General features: G+C 45.0%; 1 protein-coding gene across 1 annotated transcript in view; it reads right to left on the minus strand.

Annotated features, from left to right (window-relative positions):
- MACROH2A2 (macroH2A.2 histone) overlaps positions 1-22649 on the minus strand; it is a 63153-nt gene that overhangs the window by 4327 nt on the left and 36177 nt on the right. Inside the window, exons 3-7 of the mRNA XM_069071459.1 lie at positions 16427-16533; positions 11500-11697; positions 10642-10752; positions 8018-8117; positions 5349-5438 (exon numbers count right to left, since the gene is read on the minus strand). Coding sequence (XP_068927560.1) covers positions 5349-5438; positions 8018-8117; positions 10642-10752; positions 11500-11697; positions 16427-16533 — 606 coding nt within the window. The remainder of the gene's footprint in view (positions 1-5348; positions 5439-8017; positions 8118-10641; positions 10753-11499; positions 11698-16426; positions 16534-22649) is intronic.

Below are 22649 nucleotides of genomic sequence, written 5' to 3' on the forward strand. Positions count from 1 at the left end.
CAAGGGGGCTGCTGAGGGCTGGGGCACAGGGGCAGGGGAACAAGGGGGCTGCTAGGGGCTGGGGCACAGGGGCAGGGGAGCCAGGATTCACATGTCCACAAAGGTCCAGAGGCTGTGCTGTAAATATCACTTAAAGGAGTTACCCTGAAAGAGGAGGGGAATGAGCGTTTATAAAGCACCTACTGTGTGCCGGGCGCGGTGTCTTTTAGGCACTTTGCAAATATCATCTCATCTGACCCTCACAACAGCCCTGGGAGGCAGGTGCTATTATTACAATACAGATGAGGAAACAAGCCAGCAGAAGTTCAGTGACTTGCTCAGGGTCACAAAGATGGCAAGTGCCTGAGGCTGGATTTGAACTCAGGCCTTCCTAGCCCCAGGCCCAGGGCCCTTCGGTGCCCCCTTGCTGCACCTGAAGTCTTCTACACTGTCTAAGGATCTTAAAAGCTAACTTCTGAAAGAGAAGGGGGCCTTCTGAGGAGGTGTTGGCACCAAGACTTCTTGTAATTTCCAATCGTCCCCCTCTCTGCCATACTTATCTATCCAGAACTGACCTGGTGATGCCCCATGACCTGCATGCCCTGTTCAGGGCTATGCAGGATCCTGGTGAGATCCTCCCCAGCGCCATCATCTCCTCATCCATTCTGGGTCACAGATGCCCATTTCATTCTCCATTGGACAGCACACTCTTTGAGGGCAGGGCCCATGCCCTGCCTTCGTCTCTGCATTTCTGCCTCGCATTTATTGTGTATTTAATGTGTCTCCAGGCATGGAGATGAGGTGTCACAGAGTCTGGATAAGAGGCCAGTCCACACCCTTAGGAAACTTACAGTTCAGTAGGGGCTTTTTGTTAAAAGAAGAAAAGAAGATATTACAGCCATTTGTTGGTAGGAGAGAGTGTGGAGGAGAGTATGATATAAGGATGGCCAGGTATGGTGGCACCAGGTTGCAGTGGGCCTTGAATGCCCCTCAAAGGAATCGGTACTAGAGGAGCCACTGAAGATTCTTTAGTAAAAGGTAACATGAGCAGACCTCTCCAGTCTATACCCCTTGTATGCAGGAGGCGTTCAAGAAATGTTTGTTGAATTCAGTTTAACTGGATTCCATGACACTCCACTATCCTCTTTTTCCAAATATTTTTTGCAACATCTTCCTTCTGCCAGGTTCCCCAGGAGTCAATTCTTAGCCCACCACTCCTCTCTCACCTTCATTCTCATGGTTTTTTTCTTTTTTTAAATTTTAAATTTTGATTTAAAAAATTTTTTTCTTTATGGTTTTTTTTTTTGCTCTTTGGAGGGGGAGGGCAGGGCAATCGGGGTTAAGTGTCTTGCCCAAGGTCACACAGCTAGTAAGTGTTAAGTGTCTGAGGCTGGATTTGAACTCAGATGCTCCTGATTCCAGGGCCAGTGCTCTATTCATCTCGCCACCTACCCACCCCCATTCTCATGGTTTTCAATGGCCATTTCTATGCTAGTGACCATTAAATCCAACAGAACCAGCCCAGACTTTTCTAACGATAAAGTGCTGCTCCCACAGCCACAGCTTCAAGGCAATTTAACCCCTGCATGCTCACAGGCGAACGTGTCCATCCTCATCCCCAAATGAGTTTCCTCTCACAGCTCTCCTGTCTTTCATGATGGTATGCAGGCTGCCTTGTGACTCTGGGCAAGCACCTGATCTCCCCCAGCCTCAGTTTCCTCAATTGTAAAATGAGGTAACAGTAGCACTTCCTACTCTGTACTAAGCCCTGCCAGGGTCGTTTGTGAGACCAAAATTAGCAAGATCTGTCAAACCTTAAAAGACCCCCCCCCCAAATGCTTGTTATTGTGATGAGGAAACTGAGGCAAAAAAGGCCAAATGACTTGTCCAAGGTCATGAAGTTAACAAATGTCTGCAGCAGGATTCAGACGTGCTGCCTCCAGGCTCTGAACTCTCTCTGCTGCCCTGGCCAGCTGCTCAGGTTAGGGAGGACTGCAGGGGAGGCAGGCTCTGATCCAGGGAGAGTCCCAATGACTCAGGGGAGGGCTTGTCAAATCTGCTTCCGGCTCGAAGTGGGGAGGGAGAGCATTCAGCTTCTGGACCACAGCATGAAGCTCTAAGAAGGTCTGGAGAGTTTTAGGAGGGTGGATGGAATCTAAGAGGGTGGGGCAGTCTCGCAGTAACATTTCCTAGGGACCAATGTCAAGGTGAACAAACAGCTCCTTGGGTTCCTCTCCCTTCCCCCTCGACCCCATGTCTTTGCTTCCTGTTCACCCCCTCCTCTGCTTTAGGGTCCCCTCAGTACGAAGCCCCTCCTCCACTACTTGTTAGCACCCCCCCCCCCACACACATGTATTTCTTCAGTACATGACTCGTGTTGACATATCTGCATCCATGCTGTTTTCCCTCAGTGGAATATAAGCACCTTGAGGGCAGGGGCTAATTTCCTTCCTGTCTATGTACCAATCCCTAGTGCCTAGAATATTGTTGTTTAGTTGTTTTCAGTCATGTCTGACTCTTTCTTGGAAAAGATAATGGACTGGTTTGCCGCTTTCTTCTTCAGCTCATTTTACAGATGAGAAGACTGAGGCAAACAAGGTGAAGTGACTTGCCCAGGGTCACACAGCTGGTGTCTGAGGCCATATTTGAGCTCAGGTCCTGCTGACTTCAGGCAGGAACTCTATCCACTTGTCACCTAGCTGCCCACCTATAATAAAGTAAGTCTTTAGTGCTTGCCTAAAGTGCACCAAACTGAATGTCACTTCCAATTTCACAAAGCACTTTCCTTCCAGCACTCCTGTGATGAAGGTGATTTAAGTATTATTATCACTCCATTTTACAGACAAGGAAATTGAGGTCCCAAGAGGTGAGATGACTTGCCTGGAATCCCACAGCTAATATCAGTTTGGAAGGCAGAATTTGAACCCAGATCTTTTGATTGTTAAGGCCAATGTTTTTCCAGGGCTCCAGGCTGCCTCTGGTGAACCCTGCTGAGCACATCCATTGTCCTGTGTGCTTGCAACAAAACAATTATCAGACATATTTCAGTGGCACAAATTGCCTGGTCTGCGGTCAGAAAGATCTAGATTCAAATGCTGCCTGACATGCTCTCCCTCTGTAGTGTCTGACACTGCTGGCAGCTCTCTCTCTTCCTCTGTACACAGATCTCTCCTGGTTCTCCTCCTACCTCTCAGGCTGCTCCTTCTCAGTCTCCTTTGATGGCTCCTCCTGCAGATCTCTCCTTCTAACTGTGGCTGTTCCTCAAGGCTCTGTCCTGGGCCCTCTTCTCTTCTCCCTCCACCTTCCCTCATCACCTCTCAGGGGCTTAATGGTCATCTCTACGCTGTTCATTCCCAGGTCCATATTTCAAGTCTTAGCCTCTCCTGACTTCCAGTTCCATGCCACCAGTCGCCTACTGTGTATTTCAAGCTGGTTGTCCTAAAAACCTTCATTCTGTAAGCATTTATTAAGTTCCTACTATGTGCCAGGCACCGCGCTGAGTTAAGGACATTAAAGGGGCAAAAGATGGTCCCGGCCGTCAAGAAGCTTACAATCTAACACCTCAAACGAAACAAGTCCAAAACAATTCATCATCTCGCCCTAAAACCTGCCCTTCTTCTGGCTGTCCCTTTTCTGTCACCCTTCTATTCACCCAGGCTCTTCGCCCACAGAGTCAGTCCGATGCCAGGTCTACCCATTGTTATCTTCACAAAGTCTCTCGCACCTCTTCCCTTCTCTTTACTCACAGCTGCCATCTTTGTTTGGGTCCTTGTTACCTTGTTTATAATATTGCTCCAATCCATCCTCCATTCAACTGCCAAAGTGAGTTTCTTAAAGCACAGGTCACTTCTGTGATCAATAAACGCTAGTGGCTCCCTATTACCTCCAGAACCAAATAGAAATTCTTCTGTTAGGCTTTTAAAGCCCTTTACAACCTGCTCCCAACCTACCTCTCCAGCCTTATTATCCACAGTCCTTCCTGGCCACAGCGGCCTTCTTACTGTTCCTTGTTCATAGAACTCCATCTCTCATCACCATGCCTTTGCATTGGCTGTGCCCCTCACCCTTCTCCTTTACCTCTGTATCTTGGAATACTTCGTTTCCTTTAAGGCTCAGCTCAGTCACCACCTTGTGCATGAGACCCTTCCTGACTCCCCAGCCTCTAGAGCAGTTTGTATATACTTATGTTGTCTCTCCTAGCTGGACCATAAGCCTCTTGAGGGGAGGAACTATTTCATTTCTGTCTTTGTATCCCCAGTGCCAAGTAAAATGCCGGGCACATAGTAGGTGCCTTATAAATGCTTGCTGATTGATTAGATGACCATTGATAAATAGTTGAGCCCATGTTTCTTCATCTGTAAAATGGGGCTAACACACTTTAGGTACTAACCTTATGGGGTCATTGTGGACCTTCAACGGGACAATGAATATAATTTGCATACCTTACAGTGTTAAAGTCATTTATTACTATAATTTAAAGAATTAAGTGACATGATCACAGTAGTACATTAGGAAAATGGCTGAGTTGGCAGAATTCTGACATGAATCAGTATCAGGCAGCTAGGTGGCGCTGCCATGGAGTCAGGGAGACCTGAGTTCAAATCTAGCCTCAGACACTTACTGGCTATGTGACCCTGGGTAAGTCATTTAACCTCTGCCTCAGTTTCCTCATCTGTAAAATGAGGATAATAGTAGCACCTACCGCCCAGGGTTAGTCAGCACAGTGCCTGACCCGTAGTGTTATATACATGTTTATGATTATGAGTATTCTGACTGCTGGGCCAGCACTATTCTGACATGTGCCTGATGGGGGGAGGGTAGGGATGGGGGGTATTTGACCCACTAAGCAGATCTGGGGTTTGGGTAACCTTCTTGGGTCATTTCATAAATTAAATGCATGCCCATAGGATTAGAGCCAGAAGGGACCCGAGAGATTGCCAGAGGAGGATACAGTCTGGGAGGGGTGACCTGCCTTGCTCAAAGTCACAGACAGAAATAGCAGAGCTGGGCTTTGAACCTAGACCCTCCAGCTCCAAATCCAGGGTTCTTTCCATTAGAATGTGCTGCCTTTCGTGTGGCAGAGACTTCTGAGTCAGCCACATCCCCCAAAGGGAGGGAGAATCATGCATGGGAGCTGGGAGAGCCTAAAATGGAGATCCCCAGAAAACAATGAGGCAAGGGGCTGCCAGCCATGCCAACTGGTGGCAATCAAGGCTCTATCCACACAGTCGTTTCCGAATAGAAAAGTGATCTCGAGGACAGACTTCACGTATTGGTTGAACTGAGAAGCCCCGTGCTTGGTGGGCAGAGTCCCCACCCTGGCAAATCATCCTACTGTGTGCGTGTTTGGGGACAGGTTGAGTTTTTACCTTCAGCCACTTCCAAGGGTCCTTGGGATTTGCGCAGTTCCTTGACAGTCTCCAGGAATTCTTTCCCACCAGCTTTTTCCAAAGCTTTACCTACAAAGGAGAAAAGAGGGAAATCCTTTTGCCCCTTCCTGAAAACATGGTGGAAGAAGAAAGGGGGAACAAACCAACATTTTTTTCCCAACAGCAGAAAACCAGCCTTGGAACTTCTGGTAGGCACACGGGAACAGCCCAGTCCTGTTCATTGTGTGAAGGGTCCGCAAGCTGTAGGGGTTGATGGAGTCCAGCACTGGGCAGTCACGGGTCTGGCAGAAAACCACATGGATGGTGGCACTCTCCATGACACAACGTATCCTAGATGTATCTTGTACATATCTAATTCTTTAGCTTCTCTTAGAATGTGAGTCCCTGAGGGCGAGGATGATCTTTTGACTTTCTTTGTATCTCTGGTAGCCCAGTGCCTGGTGCACAGTAGGAAATTAACACACGTTTACGGATTGATTGACTGGCCAAAGCAGTTGATACTGAGTGAATTGCATCGATGTGGTTCAGCATCCTAGGATTTGGAGCTAGAGGAGTCTTAGAGATGATCTAATCCAACCCTCACACTTTACAGGGGAGGGAGGAATTGGCTGAAAGTCAATCCATGCTCTCTCGCTCCCAAGCCAAAGTTCATTAGTTAGTGTTTGAGGGACTTTGGAGCAGATAAGAATCGCTCATTTAGCAGGCTATTTAGTCTACATCCTCCACCAAAGTTATTCCAGGAGGTGGGTCCTACTTGGAAGGGTTTAATAATGCTCCTTATTCAGGCACATTTTCTTAGCATCAACCTTAAGTTCAGAATTCATGAATTGAATTCAGAATTTAATCAGCCTAAAATTACATTTCAGGCTCAATTCCTGTCTGTTTTTAACAGAGAGAGAGATCAAAGTTATTAGTTTCTGTGACAAGCCAAGTCATTTCCTCCCTGAGCTGTTTTTCTCACCGGTAATTCAACGAGGTTGGTTTAGAGTTTCTCAATCGTAACCTTCTTGGAATCCTGTATATCATAATCAGAACAGAGAGATGGACCTAGAGTCAGGAAGACCTCACTTCAAATCTGGACTAAAACACTTATTAACTGTGTGACCTTGGGCAAGTCACTTAACCTGTTTGTCTCAGTTTCCTCAACTATAAAAGAGGGATGATAATACCTACCTCCCATAGTGTTTATGAACCCTAAGTAAGAAAATATTTGTCAATAACAGCATAGTGACCATAGAAATGCTCGCTATCATTATAATCATTGTGTTTCTAAATAATTGAAGGAAATGTGAAATTTCAATGAGAAGTTGGTAAAATAAAGATGTATTTTTTCCTCCTCCAAGCTCATGGACCTCCTGAAATGTATCCAGGGAGAGATGGTCCTTTAGGGGGCCTGTGCACCCCAGGTTAAGAATCCCTGGACCACACGATCTCTAAAGATTCCTTTTTGCTCTGATATTTTGAATACTTCTGTGCCTGGTCATCAACCTGTAACAGTCCCTTATACCCATTAGGTTAGAATGATGCATCTTCTAGGCTGATTTAACCAAGTAAATGAACAAAATGGCTGAGGTTAGCACTTAATATTAACATTGTAATATCTGCCATATTAGGAAAATTGCTTATTTTTACAACTATTGATTTCCATTTCAAATTAAGCCATGATTCCAAAATGGGTTTTACTCTTTCCAAAGTGAGACCCCATGATCTCCAGACTTGGAATCAAGAGATTTGTGTTCAGGTCCCAGCTCCAATGCATCCTAGCTGACCTTTGGTAAGCCACTTAAATGCTCTGACTCCCAGTCTCCTCATCTGTCATATGGGGATAATAATGCCTGTGCTATCTGTTGTTGTTCAGATGTTTCAATCATGTCCAACTCTTTGTGACCCTATTTGGGGTTTTCTTGACAAAGATACTGGAGGGGTTTGCCATTTCTTTCTCCAGTCCATTTTATAGATGAAGAAACTGAAGCAAACAGGGTGAAGTGACTTGCCCAGGGTCACACAGCTACTAAGTACCTGAGGTCACATTTGAACTCAGGACTTCCATACTGCAGGCCTGGAGCTCTATCCAGTGAGCCACCATAAAGTTGTGAAGAAAACACTTTGCAAACCCTAGCACTATAGGCATGAAAGTTGAAGGAACTGGCCAATAGCTACCCAGCTAGCATGTGTTAGAGATGGGATGTGAAACGAGGTCTTTTGGACTCCATGGTCACTGCTCCCTCCATGATTAGACATTGGCTTTCACTTTGCACACAGTTGTAGTTTAATAAATGCTTGCTGAATGAACAAACGAATGAATGATAATCACAACTTAATTCTTTTGATGTTCATTTCTTTTTATTCCTAATTAACTGTGGATTTGATACTTTAAACAGAATTATATGCAGAGAGTAAACATAAAGATAATTCTAAGTATAAAGATAAACGCTATCTAATGGTTACCAGTGCACATAACAAACTGCAAGTTGTAGATAAGATGTGATGCAATTCTGGACAAAGTATCTGCCACATAATCTCTAGTTATATGGCAAAGGTGAGGTCATTGCTATGTACTGTAAGTGGCCAACCTTCTAAAAGGGGACTTTTTCAGAAACTGTTCCATAGACGTTCTTTTGGTCTCCACCTGGAGACTAGAGCCTTACCTATATCTTCCTTGAGGTCTATTTCAGCTGTGGTTGGGTGGACGATGCCTTCTACTCTCATGGAGCCAATGTGGCTGATGTCACTCTGCGTCAGGGACAGCTGTGGAATGAGAAATGGGAAAACGCAGAAAGCATTCAACCAGAATGGAAGTGGCTTGGATTACTTCCTAGCTATTTGTTATTTAAACTTCATACCGATAGGTTCAGTGACTAGGGTTATAGACCAAGCCTGGGTTTTTGAGTTCTTCAGGGCTTTGACTTTTTGGTTGGTCACAAGCTTCACCTTGGTGCCCACGAGAGCATGACTAATGCATCTATCATGCCAGAAAGGGGGAAAGACCCCCCCAGCCTCCCCTCTTTCCAATAGGGCTTCTGTCTTCACAGAGAACATCTGTCTGAGCACCATCTTCAGTCAAGTTCCACAGTCTTCCTGGAAGAGAAGCATGACTTCTCTCCCCAACTCCAGCTCCAAATAAACAGACGCTACTGGGAAAGCCCAACACAGTCCATGAATGACTTTCCTTTACTGAACTTTAGGACTCTAGGGTCCTGACCATGTTCCTTTCTAGTATTTCATTCTTTGGGCTACAGAAGTGCAAAGCTCATCTGTGTGTTTAGAAAGAAATAATTTTCCACCAGTATTCCATAAAAGGTTGGAGTCTTGGATTCAGGAGAATTTGAGATTTGAATCCCAGCTCTCACACTTACTAGTAGTGTTGACCGAGGACAAGCCACCTAACCATTTCAATTCTCAGTTTCTTAATCCATTCACCATTAAAAAGAATTTACTATCTGTAAGTGGTGATAATAACAATAACAGCCAACATTTATATAGTGCCTACTCTGTGCTAAGCGGTCTGTTAAGCACTTAAAAATCTGGTCCTCACAAAAATCCTGTGAAGTATGTGCTGTTATTATCCCCATTTTACAGTTGAGGAAACTGACGCAGAGGTTAGGTGACTTGCCGAGGGTCATACAGCTACTAAGTGTCTGAGGCTGGGTTTGACCTCACGACTTTCTGACTGCAGGCCTGGTGTTCTAACCACTGTGCTACCTAGCTGCTCCCAAGGATACCTATAGTATCTACCCCAAGACAGTTGTGAGGCACATATATAGGGCTTTGCAAATCTTTTTTTTTTTTTTTAGAGCAATCGGGGTTAAGTAACTTGCTCAAGGTTACACAGCAAGTCATTTCTGGGTGTGGTGCTAAGTATCTGAGCCCAGATTTGATCCCCAGGTCATCCTGACACTGGGGCCGGTGCTCTTATTCACTGTGCTACCTGGCCGCCCCTTGGGCTTTGCAAATCTTGATGCTCTCTCTTCATGCCAGATATTACTCCTCCTCCTCTTACTACTACTACTACTATTACTTTACTGCCGCCACCACCGCTGCCGCCGCCACCACCACTACTACTACTACAACACTACTATTTGCAAGATGGGTGTAATCAAATCCCTCCTGCCTCACAGGGCATTTATAGGAAAATACTTTGTAAACCCCAACACGCTGGAGAAATGAAAACTCCTATCAGGGTGGCCTAATTTTCACTAAAGGAGAGAACAAAAGAGCTTCCTATTAGCCTTATAGGTTCCACGTGGTCTCTCTCCTGCTTCCCTACTCTATATTTCCACATCTCTGAAAGGGGGAGAACAGCTCTTGCCCCCATTTCCAAGCCATTGTCATTTCCAGGGCCAAGGAAGAAAGAAGCTGTTGTTAGGCATTTAGGATGTGTTCCTCAGTATCCCCCTGCCTTCAGTGGAAAGACATGGAGGTGGCCTGGGTGGTGGTCCTGGGGGGCCAGCTCCCAGCCCTGCTTCTCATTAGCTGGGTGACCTCTGGCAAGTGACTCTCTGGAAATCTCTGTCCTCATCTATAAATGAGAGGGTTGGACTAGTCGATCCCCAAGGTCCTCGCCCCATCTAATTTTTTTCTAGCTTTCACATGCTGAGAGTCAGCTACCCAAGGAGTGATTAACTGCGAGTTTTGATTGCATCTTATTTCATGCCCCAGTTGACTTGCTAGATAAACTGCTTTTTCAGTTTACATTCATAGATAGGAATTTGCATATCTGGCTATGCGGCTTTCATGTTCTCCAAGATGATTAAAATGTATTTGTTTTCTTTTCAAAGACCAGAGCAGAGCAGACTGAATTCCTATTGAATAATTAATTTCTAACACAAGGGATATTTAATAAAACATATTTCTATTTTCTTTCTTTTCTTAAAAAACAAAACCAAAACTAATTACCTCAAGCAGTGTAAGGCTGACCTGTAGGCAGACCAATTTTTGTGTGTGTGGGCACAGAAGCAGAGGTGTCTGGGGGTTTCCTAGGAAAGCCACGCTTCCACGCTTCCAACTGATTGATTTACCTGCCCAATCCCCGTTTTACTTTTGCCCATAGCTGAGCAATGTGTGTGCTAGTCTTTAAAACTGAACACAATTTCAGCTTTTATAAGACTGAGATTGCCAGAGTTTTCATTTCTAAAAACACACAATTCCAGCCTAGCCCAGCTCTATTGTACTAACATGGTATGGAGTGGGGCAAGACCTACCTGCTGTTGAATTCAATGGCTGTAAAAGTCCAGTTGTTTTTACAGTCTCACATTAGGATTATTTTTATTACCTTCTGCCCCAGAACAAGGCTCTTGGAAGAAAGGATAGTGAATCCATCCCCAGGGCCATCTTCAGATGTCGAGTTCGAGGTGCCTTCTTTGTCACTGTCCTTTGCTTTGGACTGTTGGCAGAAATCAGATGGACAGACAGATGGGAAACCAGCCCAATGGGCACTGTGTAGTCATGCCTTTGCTGTCACTGGTTTGGATAAAAAGGGGCTGGGTTTTGGGATCTGTCCTTTTTGGATTGAGGCAAAGGAGGCCAACAAGAGGGAGGAGAGAAGGGAAAGGAGGTTCCTTATTAAAATAGTTAATCAGAGACACATTGAGCTCCACCATTCCACGGCTCCATGTGTATCTCCCTCTCCCATTGCAGATCGGAATGATTGGTCATAGGATTATAGGCTCTGGAGGTGGGAAGGCCTTTGAGATAATTTGATCTCAAATCTTCCTATGCATGGAGGCAAACAGCAGAGATTGGGGCAGATGGTCATGTGTATTTCAGTCTCACAGGAGTGGGACAGCATGGTGGAAGGGAATCCATGCTGGGTTTGGAGTCAGAAGGCTTAGGTTTGAAGCTTAGCTCTGGCACTTATACATGACCTTGGGCCTGTCCTTTCGCTTCTCTGGCCCTCAGTCTTCCCATTTGTAAAAGAAAATTGAACTAGATGTCTAGAGCCTATGAATTAGGCCTGTTTTAGTGGTTTAAATCCCATTCTTTCCCAATACCTAAAGTTAATATATTTCTTGATTCAAATCCCTGTTACTTTCTCCAAGGTGTTAATTAGCTTTTTAAGAAAGCTGGCCAGGCCTCCACCTTTCAACATTTCCTCTTTGCCCAGGCTCTCACATTCATGCCCTCAGTTTACCTTTTTGGATGTCCTTGGTTTGGCGGCTTTGGCTTTCTTCCCACCCTTCTTGCTCGAAGTCGATTTCCTCCCTCTCTTCTCTGGGGGAGGGGAAAGGATTGTTTCAGACTTGCCTTTGGCCCCACGCTTTTTGGCCAGCAGCTCTGGATGGATCCTAGGCAGGACTCCCCCACTGGCAATGGTCACTCCTTTTAGCAGCTGAAGGAAGAAAGAACAGGAGAGAGCATGGCAGACTTTCCCAATTCAGAATCTTTCATTAGGAGGTTTTTCATGCTCTATTCTTTGTCTTCCTAAAGAGATGACAATACATGATTTAAATGACTCTGTGCCCCTGAATGGTGACCACACTTTCCTAGTTACCAAGACACTGACCAGACCCATGGTGCCCATGACCAGAATGTGAAGCAGAGGTAAAGGAGAAGGACATGGGGGTGGAACTTTAAGAGTTGCCAAGGGCTAAAGAATTCCAGACACAAGCTTCTTGAGGGCAGAGACCGTCTTTTGCCTTTTTGTATCCAGGGCACTTAGTGCAGTGCCTGACACATAGAAGGTACTTAATAAATGTTTATTGATTGACTTATATCTTCAGAGAATAGTGTGGCAGGAGAACATCATTCCAATACCAATGGATAGAGAGCTAAGCTCAGGCAAAGGAGTCCTGGCTCTGCCTCTGTTATGTGCTGGCTGAGTGTGACCCTGGTAAGTCAACCTCTCAGTGATCTAGGCAACTCCTAATGATGATAAGTTACACTACAGTCACTGAGGGAACTTCCCCACTGGGAGTTCCCTTTGCCAGTGAAATAATAATTCTGGGCCAAAAACAATTGTTTAAAAAAGGGAGGTTCACAGGTGAGGTTGACAGATGACAGAAGAATTCACCTTGATTGACATTAGCAAGGGCCAGAGGTGTGTGTAACTACTGAAAAACAGGAAGCTTCCTATTAAATACCATCACACAGGGATGTTGTGAGGACCAGAGGGCAGCAAATTTGTCTTCATCAAGAACACTCCATGCCAGACTAACCTTATGTCCTTTTCTGATGGGATGATTAACCTGGTAGATGTCAAGAAGGTTGTGGGTACTTAGCTTTTGATAAATGATTTCATGCTAGTATAAGAAGCAGGTGCCACAGTCTTCAACTCCACTTAATAACAGGTGTGATTGAGTTACAGAATCAATCAGCCAAAGATCTAAATCAGATGTGAATAATTCTTAGCCAGCTCTACTGAATCAATCAATTAGAGGTGTAAATGATGAACAAATTGAGTCTTTCATCATTTTGTGAGCAGTGGAGGATTTGTAAGGGTCAGTGAATGAAAGCAGAGGATGCCATAAGGGAAATGGCTTGTGGCTGGGCCAAGAAAATTAGTCACTACCTGTGGGGCTTGAGGAAGGCAGAGTTGGCTAGTGTGGAATCCCACAGTCCAATAGCTGGCCAGCCTAGTGGAGGAACAGCCCTAGCCAAGTCCCAGAGAGAGAATCATCTTTAGTGGAGGGAGGGAGGAAGAGAGTGAGGAGGAGGAGGAAGCCAGAGGATGACCTTACAGTCTCTGAAAGACTAGAAGTTTGACCTCCCCATTGGGGTTGGTGGCCATGTCCCTGGAATAGAAGCTCTGATGGCGGCATCTGCATCAAGAGATGAGACACAGTGAGGAAAAGCAGCTTCAAGACTCTACCAAGGCCCTTTAGAGTTCAGGAGAGAGCAGTACCCACCAAAGGGACCTTCATGAGGGCCCCCCAAATGGAGAAGAGTTGCTGTGAGTTACCCTTTTGCTACCTGTACTCTCCAAATTTGAGACCACTCTTCAGGAATTCTGTACATATATGTATGTGTCTGTATATCTATATCTACGTATATAATACAGATATACTATTACTATCTAGATCCGTACATACTATTTATATACATAAAGATGTGAAGACACAGACATATACACATATAGAATCTATATGTGTCCATACTATTAAAGCTTAAAATTATACTGACTTTTGAGATACTACATATGTGTATACACATATGCACACACACATATACACATGTGTATATGTACACATAGACATATAAAATGTAAGTGCTTCTTTCCAAAACTAATGAACTCTGGTTGGCTAATTTTGATGATAGTGGGGAGCTTACCTGATGGGGGCTCATGAACCACTATAATAGGACCAGGGTTCCGCTGCATGAGACAGCAATCTAGTTCTGAATCCAGCCTGTCAGGGTTACCTCTAGAATCTTCAGAGGAGAAGTAGTTAGCCACCCTCTAGGGCCCCCAGCCTGCCAATGTCAGTGGAAGCTGGGAGAGTAAGCCCCAACGTAATATCCTTGTAGAGAAGATGGAGAGAGATAGGTTTGGACTGGTTGGATGGCTGGACTCAAAGAGTAGTTGTTAAAGGTTCAGAGTCACCATGGTAAGAGGTCTCCTCACTGGAGGTCTCTGGTGGAGTGCCCCAGGGATCTGTGTTTGGTCTTTTTAACATTTTATCGATGACTTCGATAAAGGCCTAGAAAGCATGTTCATCATATTAGCAGATGACACAAAGCTTGGAGGGATGACAGCGGATTATAGAGTCAGGATCCAAAAGGTTACAGAATAAGAAATCTAATAAGATGAAATTTAATAGAGATACATGTAAAGTTTTATACTTGGGTATAAAAATTAACTTCACAAGCATAAGACTGAGGAGGTATGGATAAATAGTAGATGTTCTGAAAAAGATGCTGGGGTTTTAGAGGACCACAAGCTCAAGGTGGGACAGACAAAAAGCAAAGGTATTTTGGTCTAGAGAGGTTCAGAGCTTCCAGGAGTAGGGAGGTGACCATCCCACTGTCTTTTGTACCATCAGACCTCATGTAGAGTATTGTGCTAAGGTTTAGTCAATAAGCTTAGTGTCCAGAGATGGGCCACCAAGATGGAGGGAGACATATGAGGATTGATCGAAGGAATTGGGCATGTTTGACCTGCAGAAGAAAAAGCCTGAGGGTAGACAGGAGAGATGTCAAGGGCTCCCTGACACTTAGAGCTGGCCCCCAGTGGAATGGGCTACTTTGTGAGGTAGCAATCTCCACCCTGGAGATGGCCAAGCATACGCTGGATGAGCATTTGTCTTGTAGCAGGCCTTCTTTTCATGCTTGGGTTTGGAATAGACAGCCCCTGGGGACCCTCCCAACACTCACACTCTGTGATTCTACATGTAAAGTAGCTTCAAACTATATAAATGTTGGATGTTATAAAAATAAATTGTTTCTAATTGATCTGGGCAAAGAAACTATAGCTAAGCATTTCAGAAATGTACAAACATTTCAAGCCAAAACATCTTATTGTAACTAAAGAAAGCATTTATGGAAAACAGTAAAATGGAAATTCTGTTATGATTAGCAGAGTGTTCCTATGAGTCAAAACTGCAGGTCACCACAGGGTGATGGAGAGAAGCATGGCGGGTGCAAGCAGGTCATCAGGGGGGAGTGGTGCATGAAGAAGAATGGCATAAAATGTGGCATAAAATTCATCCACAGAATGGGAAAGGATAGAAAGCTTCTAGTACATTGGGTGGATCCTCTGTTGAAAATTCATGGACAAGGGGCGGCCAGGTAGCACAGCAAGTAAGAGCACCGGCTCCAGTGTTGAGAAGACCTGGAGATCGAATCCCGGGCTCAGACACTTAGCACCCACCCAGAAACACCTGGCCGTGTAACCTTGAGCAAGTTACTTAACCCCAATCGTTTAGGGGCGGCCAGGTGGCTCAGCGAGTAAGAGCACTGGCTCCAGTGTTGGGATGACCTGGATCAAATCCCGGGCTGAGACACTCAGCACCACACCCAGAAATAACTGGCCGTGTAACCTTGAGCAAGTTACTTAACCCCGATTGCTTTAAAAAAAAAAAAAGAAAATTCATGGACAAGAAAGGCACAAAGGGGTGGTGATTAGCACCAGTGGAGGGAGCATCTATGTTACTGTAATCACTTATCCACTAAGGTGGATAATGAAATAATGAATTAATGAATGAGGGAGGTGTGTTTCCACCAAAGGTTCCTTTGATACCTCCACTGGCATAGTGGCAAGTCTAGGTTCTTGGGCCAGTTAGGCTCATATTCTGGCTGGTGCTAGGGCTAAAAGAGTCCTGACTATGGAGTCAGAAGATCTTGGTTTACACCCCACCTCTGACACTATCCCTGTGACCTTGTGCTGGTCTTCAATTTCCTTATCTGTAAGATGAAGGGGGGGTTGGACCCGATGCCCTCTGAGGTCCATTTTGTCTCCAAATCTATGATTCTATAGATAACTTTTGGGAGATTCCTTCTATATTGCAGCACTCGTCTGACAATGCCGCTAACTCCCTTAAGAAGGAGAAAATAAAGCCTCGGTGAAAAAGGGAAGCATTGTGCCAGCCTCTAAAAGCTGGGCAGCATTACAATACAAAGCTGGAAAGGTCGGAGCCAGTGTGTGAGGGGCCTTGAAGAACTGAGGCACAGACAATGAGGACCCCTCCACTGGACCCTGGAAGACCCGATTGTTAGGAGGCTATAGCAATTGGTTACCGAAGAGGTAATAAAGGCTGAACTAGGGCGCTGCCCCTGGGAGTGGGAAGGAGCGATGGTGCGGCGGGGTGCGGCGGACTTGGCACCCGAAGGGATGGAGGCAGGAGGTGGCCGGGAAGGCAGCTCTGACGTTTTTCAGCCGGGGTGGCTGGGTGGGGGGAGTGCTGGTGCCATGGACAGAAAGAGGGGAATCGGGGGGAGGAGCGCCAAAGGCTCTGTTTTTGTCTTCATCAGGCGGGCTGGGCATTCCTTCTTCTCCGTTATACATCACCGATGACTTTGCGGAACACAAACGCCCAGCAGAATCCCTTGGCTGAGTGCAGCCGGGCTCGTGTCTCGAACACGGGGCAGAGCGGCTCTTGCGGACGGTGTGCATGCCTCAGACCTACCTGGTTTAGCTCCTCATCGTTAGCAACCGCCAGGAGGATGTGTCTGGGAGCGATCCGAGCCTTCTTGTTGTCCCGCGCTGCATTGCCAGCCAGTTCTAATATCTCAGCTGAAAAGTACAACGGACACAAGGATCAGCCAGAGGGAGGGGCAGAGCTGCTCTCCGGGAACTTCAGAACCTGAGAACCATTCTCGGGCTGGCAGGAGATCGCCGAACAAAGAAGGGGCTGGGGAGGGAGCGCGGGGGAAGGACTGGCCAATGGGCGAGGATGGGGCCGCCAGCATCTGGAGGTGTCCGACCCTGTGGGATGGAGGGTTCACACTTTGGGGAATGGGCAGGCAATCTACAGCTGCTCCCGGGCCACTAACCGTGCGGGAAGAAAACGAATTTTTGATTGGTTCTCAGCTGGAGCGAGTGTGGACTTAAGAGCCAAAGCAAGCCTCTTTCCCTTCACTCCCCCCCCCCCTTCTCTCTCTTCCCTTCCCTCTTTCCCTCTTTTCATGTCTCTCCCTCCCTCTCCCTCCTCTCTTTCCTCTGTCTCTCCACTCTCTCCTCTTCTCTCTCTTCCTCCTTTCTCCCTCCCACTATCTCTTTTCTCTTCTTTCTCCCCCTTTTCTATTTTCCCTCTATTTCTCCCTTCTTCTCTCTCTCTCCCTTTCTCTTTGTCTCTCCTCTCTCTTCCTTGATTCTCTTCCTCTCCCTCCCTCCCCCCCTCCCTCTTCTGCCTGGCTATGGTCTAGAAGACTGCTGTTGTATCCTCTGGGTAGGGAAAGGAAGTCTTCAGTCAAGGAATACTGGAGATGGAATGGACTGTGACCTTGTGAGCTCTGAAGGATTGAGAAGGCCACCTGAGGTGTGGAGCCTGGAATCCATGCCAGAGTTTGTGGACAGCCAAGCCTGTTCTGCCAGCACAGCCCCAAGGACCATCCAACTGCCAGATGTTGAGTCCTATAAGCAAGTGAACATCTCTGTTCATCATCTAGGCTGTATTTGGAAGTGAATTTGGTTTGGGCAAATGTTTTACATAAAATCTATCCCCTAACTCCACAATGTTTCTCAGGCTCCTGATGATTTTTTGCTATCAGATGTTGCTTCTGGAGCCAGGGCTAACTACTGCCTTTCCCTGAGCCCCATCCCAGATTTTGTTGGCTAATTAACAAGCACCTATTACCTCCTTACCAAGTTTTTAGTAAGCTCTGACAATGCAAAAAAGGGCAAAATACCTTCAACAAAATGTATATAAACAGGTGTGCACAAGATGACTCCAGAGTATAGGAAAGGTCACATTGGAGGGCTGCCTAGAAAGCCCTCCTGGGGGAGGTGGTGTTTGAACTGAGTCTCAAAGAAGGTCAGAGAAATGAAGAGGTAGAGGTGACAGAGAAAAGCATTCCAGACATGGGAAACAGTCAGTGCAAAAGCTCAGAGGTGGGAGATGGAGCCCTTTTGTGTAAGGAATAGAAAGGGGACAAGTATGGCTGACCTGCAGAAAACAAGGAGGGGAGCCATCTATTAAAACACTGGAAATATAGGAAGGAGCCAGTTGTAAAGAGGAGGAGGCCAAAGAGAGAGGTTTACCTTTGATCCTACACATAATAGGGAACCTGTGGAGTTTAGTGAGTAGGCAGGTGACATGGTAAAACCTACATTTCAGGAAAATCACTCTGATAGCTCTGAGGAGCTTGCATTGAGGTAAGGACAGGCTTGGGGCAAACGGATGAATCAGGAGGTTATTGCAATGGGCCAGGCTGAACTAGGGTGAAGCAGCCATATGAGCGGAGAGAAGGGGAGTAGGTGAGAAATGTGAATGTGGAAAAGACGAGATTGGGCAACTGAATGGATATGTGGGATGAGTGAGGAGAGAAGTTGAGGAAGATCTTGATGCTGCAAACATAGGTGACTAGAAAGGTGGTGAGGACCTCGACGCTCATTGGCAAGTTCAGAAGAAGGATGGATTTGTGGGAGAAGATAATGAGTTTTGTTTTGGATATACTGAGAAATTTATAAAGAATTTCATACTACAGTATTAGTGACAATGCATTACTCATAGGCTCAAAGGTTTCAATCTGGAAGGCATCTTAAAAATAATTTAGTTAAGCCCCCCTCATTTTTGGAGAAAGAAACCAAGGCCCAGAGGAGTTAGTACCATTTCCACCATTGCACAGTGTAGTACTGATGATGTTGGGTACCAAAAAGGAAAAGTACCAAGATCCAATACTTTCTAAGTTAAAGAGAGCAATCATCACTTGGAGAGGACCCTGTCCCTTAAAACAAAAAATAAGCAAAGCAAAAAACTCCTAAATATAAACAAAATCAATTAAAAATCAAGATCCAAGAACTTAAATGGTCTCAAATCATCATTAACAACAATAGCATTTATATAAGACTTGCAGTTTTACAAAGTACTTTACATGTTAAGTCTTTTTATCCTCATAACATGGAAAGTTGGTGCTTTTCTCTTTTTTACAGTTTAGGAAACTGAGGCAAACAGTGGTTAAGTGCCTTTCCCAGGGTCACAGAGTTAGTAAGCATCTGAGGTCAGATTTGAACTCAGGCCTTCCTGAACTCTTAGGGACTTTGCCACCTGGCTGGAGTAACAAAGACCTGAGAGTAAAAGAAAAAGTCTTTTAACTAAGAACTGGGAATTAAAATAGGAGCAAAAATGTAATAATTGGAACAAACAATCAAAACAATTAAAAATGAAAAAAAAAAACAAGGGCTAGGAAGACCTTGGACTCATCCTGTGCTCCTGTAGCAGTACTGGGAATGACATGGAGATTGTCTGAGTCCAAATTCAGGGCTCATTCTACTACATATTTCTCTACAATGTGCACTGGAAGTATCCTGACCCTTGTGGCTTCATTCCTGGATTGGCTGGTTCCTCCCAGAAGCTCCATTTGAAGGAAGATGCCCAGACTGGTCCTGCCTTAGGGCCTCTCCAGGATGCTCTGAAGGCACATCTCCATGGGATATTCTCTGTCATGACACCTTCCCCCAATATCATCTTTCCTCCATTAGAATCTAAGCTTCTTGAGGGTCAGGTCTGTCATCCCTCCTTGTATTCATAGTCCCCACACTTAGCAGAAGCCCTGGCACCTAGTAAGAGGTAACAATGCTTATTGACTGATGGGTTATAGCAAGTTCTCTTTTCTCTCAAGGAGATTTGCCAGTAAAACTATTCTGAGTCCTTGACCATCCCAGGCCATTCTCTGCATGCTCTCCAGCTCATCAATCCTAAAGTCTGGAGGCCAGAAATAAAGCCACTTCTCTGGATATGGGTTGGCCAATGCAGCAGGCAGCAGGACCGCCACTTCCCTTCTGCGAAGCACCATGCTTCTGTCAAGAAAGCCTAAGGATGTATTAGTGCCTTTGGTTGCCCTATCACCCTGATGTCTCATAGTTTTAAGCAGAGAAGTCATGCTTCCATCTGCCTCTGTGTCCTCATCTGTAAAATGGGGAAATAACAGCACCCACCTCCCAGAGTGTACGTGAGGATCAAATGAGTTAACATGTAAAATACTTTTCATGTCTTAAAGTGCTACATAAATAAACAGGCAGCTAGATGGCTCAGTGGATAGAAGCTGGGCTTGGACTGAGGAGGACCTGAGTTCAAATCTGGCCTCAGATACTTACTATCTGTGTGACTCCAAGTCAGTTAACTCTATTTGCTTCAGTTTTCTCATCTGTAAAATGAGCTGGAGAAGGAAATGGCAAACTACTCCAGTATCTGCCAGGAAAACCCCAGAAGGTGGGTGACAACACATTATTATTATTATGGGGTCAGACACAACTCATTATTATTGTTGTTATTAATAATGATGGTGATTTGAGACTAAGTCCTTAGATCTTGATTTTTCATTGATTTTGTTTAAACGGGAAGTAATCACTCACATTTGTCTTTTCATAAGGGCTCAGTAACTACTTCTTTCTCTCATCCCAGTTAAGTCTGCCTTGCAGCTCATGGGCCACAGGGTAACGAAATATTTTTCCCCTGAGAGAAACTCCTGGGACCTTCTACTAAGTAGATAGGATCATCAATCAAGAGTGGAATGCTTAGCATAGTTCCTGGTACATAGTAGGTGCTTAAAAATGTTTATGGACTAACTGATGGAAGGGCCCTTGGAGAGTAGCTAGTCTGACTCCATTTAGTAGATGAGGAAATAGATTGAGAAGGGTTCACCTTGCCCAAGGTCATCGAGGTTATAAGTAGCTGAGCCAGAATTTGAACTCATGGATGGAGACCATGTTTTATCCTGAGTCCTCTGGAATTGCTGTCAGTCATTTTGTGGATCAGATTTCCTAAATTTTTTTTTTGCTTTTTGGAGGGGGAAGGTAGGGCAATTGGGGTTAAGTGACTTGCCGAAGGTCACACAGCTAGTAAGTGTTAAGTGTCTGAGGCTGGATTTGAACTCAAGTCCTCCTGACTCCAGGGCCAATGCTCTATTCACTGAGCCACCTAGCTGCCCCTTTCCTAACTCTTTTAAAGCTGATCATCATACATATTGGTATTACTACATATATTGTTCTCCTGGTTCTGCTCACTTAACTTTGCATCATTTCATACAAATCTTCCCAGGTTTCTCTGAAATGGTCCTCTTGGGTCATTTCTTACAGCACAATAGTATTCCACAGCAACCATATGCCATAACATGCTACCTACTATCTTACAGAGAAGAAAAGGACTTAAGAGTACAAACTGAGATGCATATATACATACACACACATATATACATCCACATATACACATGTGCATGGATGTGCATGCATGGCCAATGAAGGAATTTGTTTAGCTTCCCTCTTCATGTTTGTAGCAGGGATTTTGTTTTTCTTGCTTTCTTAACTAGGCAGTGGAGTGGACTGGCAAGAATACAGATATGGAAATAAAATAAGATTGAATATTAAGAAAAGATAGCGGAGAAGAGATTGGAAGAGCCTGGAGGTGGGGAAATCATTTAGGAGGCTGTCACGTTAGTCCAGACAGGTCAAATATCTTTCCTTCTTTTCTTCCTCTTTTTCTTGGCTCTCTTCCATTCTTTTTCTCTCACTATTTTTTCCTACTCGGTTTAAAAACGATGTTGAGTTTCATTCTGACCCCAAACTATCCCACCCCCAATAACCTCAGAACCTTAAAAAAATCCCTGGGTCTCAGGAACCAGAAGAAAGGGCCAATCTGTAATATTTAGCCCACATTGTACTTGCTTCCTTTAGTAACGTGGAAGAAATGAAAGGCGCGGTCTCACAAATACCAAGATTTGGATTTTTTTTTAACAGGGCCAGACATTTCGTTGGTTCTTTGGAGCTTCTGACAAGAAGTTTCCTTCTCTAGATCAGATCAGCATCTTTTCTGAAACTAACCCTGGACATTCTGTGTCCTGAAAGCAAACTGATATTTTCAAACAAAATCCACGGATGGAAATAATAATATCCATAAAAAGTTCATACTGCAGTGATAAAAGTGATCTGCAGGTGCCATACTAAGTACAAAGAATCATTAACAAAAAACTCTCTGAGAGTATGTCTATATAATACTTCACAGAGGAAATGCATTATGTCATTAACAAACTAATCCTCTTAATATCTTTTCCATGTTAATTATTTAACAAGACCTTTTTGCGGAGACCATGTTATTAGTTTAGGTTTTAATCACTCAAATTAAAAAAAAATCCATCATTTGTGCCAAAGATTGATTTGCCTAATTCATGACCTTTCTAAAATGGCTACTAAAAAAAAGACAAGAAAGGAATTATAAACCCGTTTTCACAGATAAATTTGTTTTGTAAAATTCAATTCAAGTTGGGGGCACAATACAGCACAGGCCCGTGCCCCAACATCCTTGGAGCTGGAGCTCTTGGTTGCCAGCCTGCCACCTGGGATGCCTGGGGGAGGTCTGGTGCCTGATCCCACCCCTGCCTGAGAAGGACAGGAGGGTGAGCTGTGTGTACTGGTGTGGAATTGTCTTGAAGGAACTGGTGTGTTGATTCCAAGCTTGTCAAAGAAGAGGAGGGGGCGGGGGGATAAGTTAATTTAGTTTTTGTTCTTATGGGCAGTTGGATTCAACAAATTTCATATCAGCTGGGCACAACTCGAGTGCCCTCCAGCTAAGGTGCATCTAGTCACGTAGGACTGGAAAGGCTCAAGGGTAACACATATACAGATCTCATTCAAGTCATTTTCACCTGAGAATTGGATGGACACGCGTAAGATTCATAAATACTGGTGACAGGCAA

The sequence above is a fragment of the Petaurus breviceps genome, unplaced genomic scaffold, assembly GCF_028583685.1.
Source record: "Petaurus breviceps papuanus isolate PSGF00001 unplaced genomic scaffold, PetGlider_PUasm1.0 90825, whole genome shotgun sequence".
Taxonomy (NCBI): domain Eukaryota; kingdom Metazoa; phylum Chordata; class Mammalia; order Diprotodontia; family Petauridae; genus Petaurus; species Petaurus breviceps.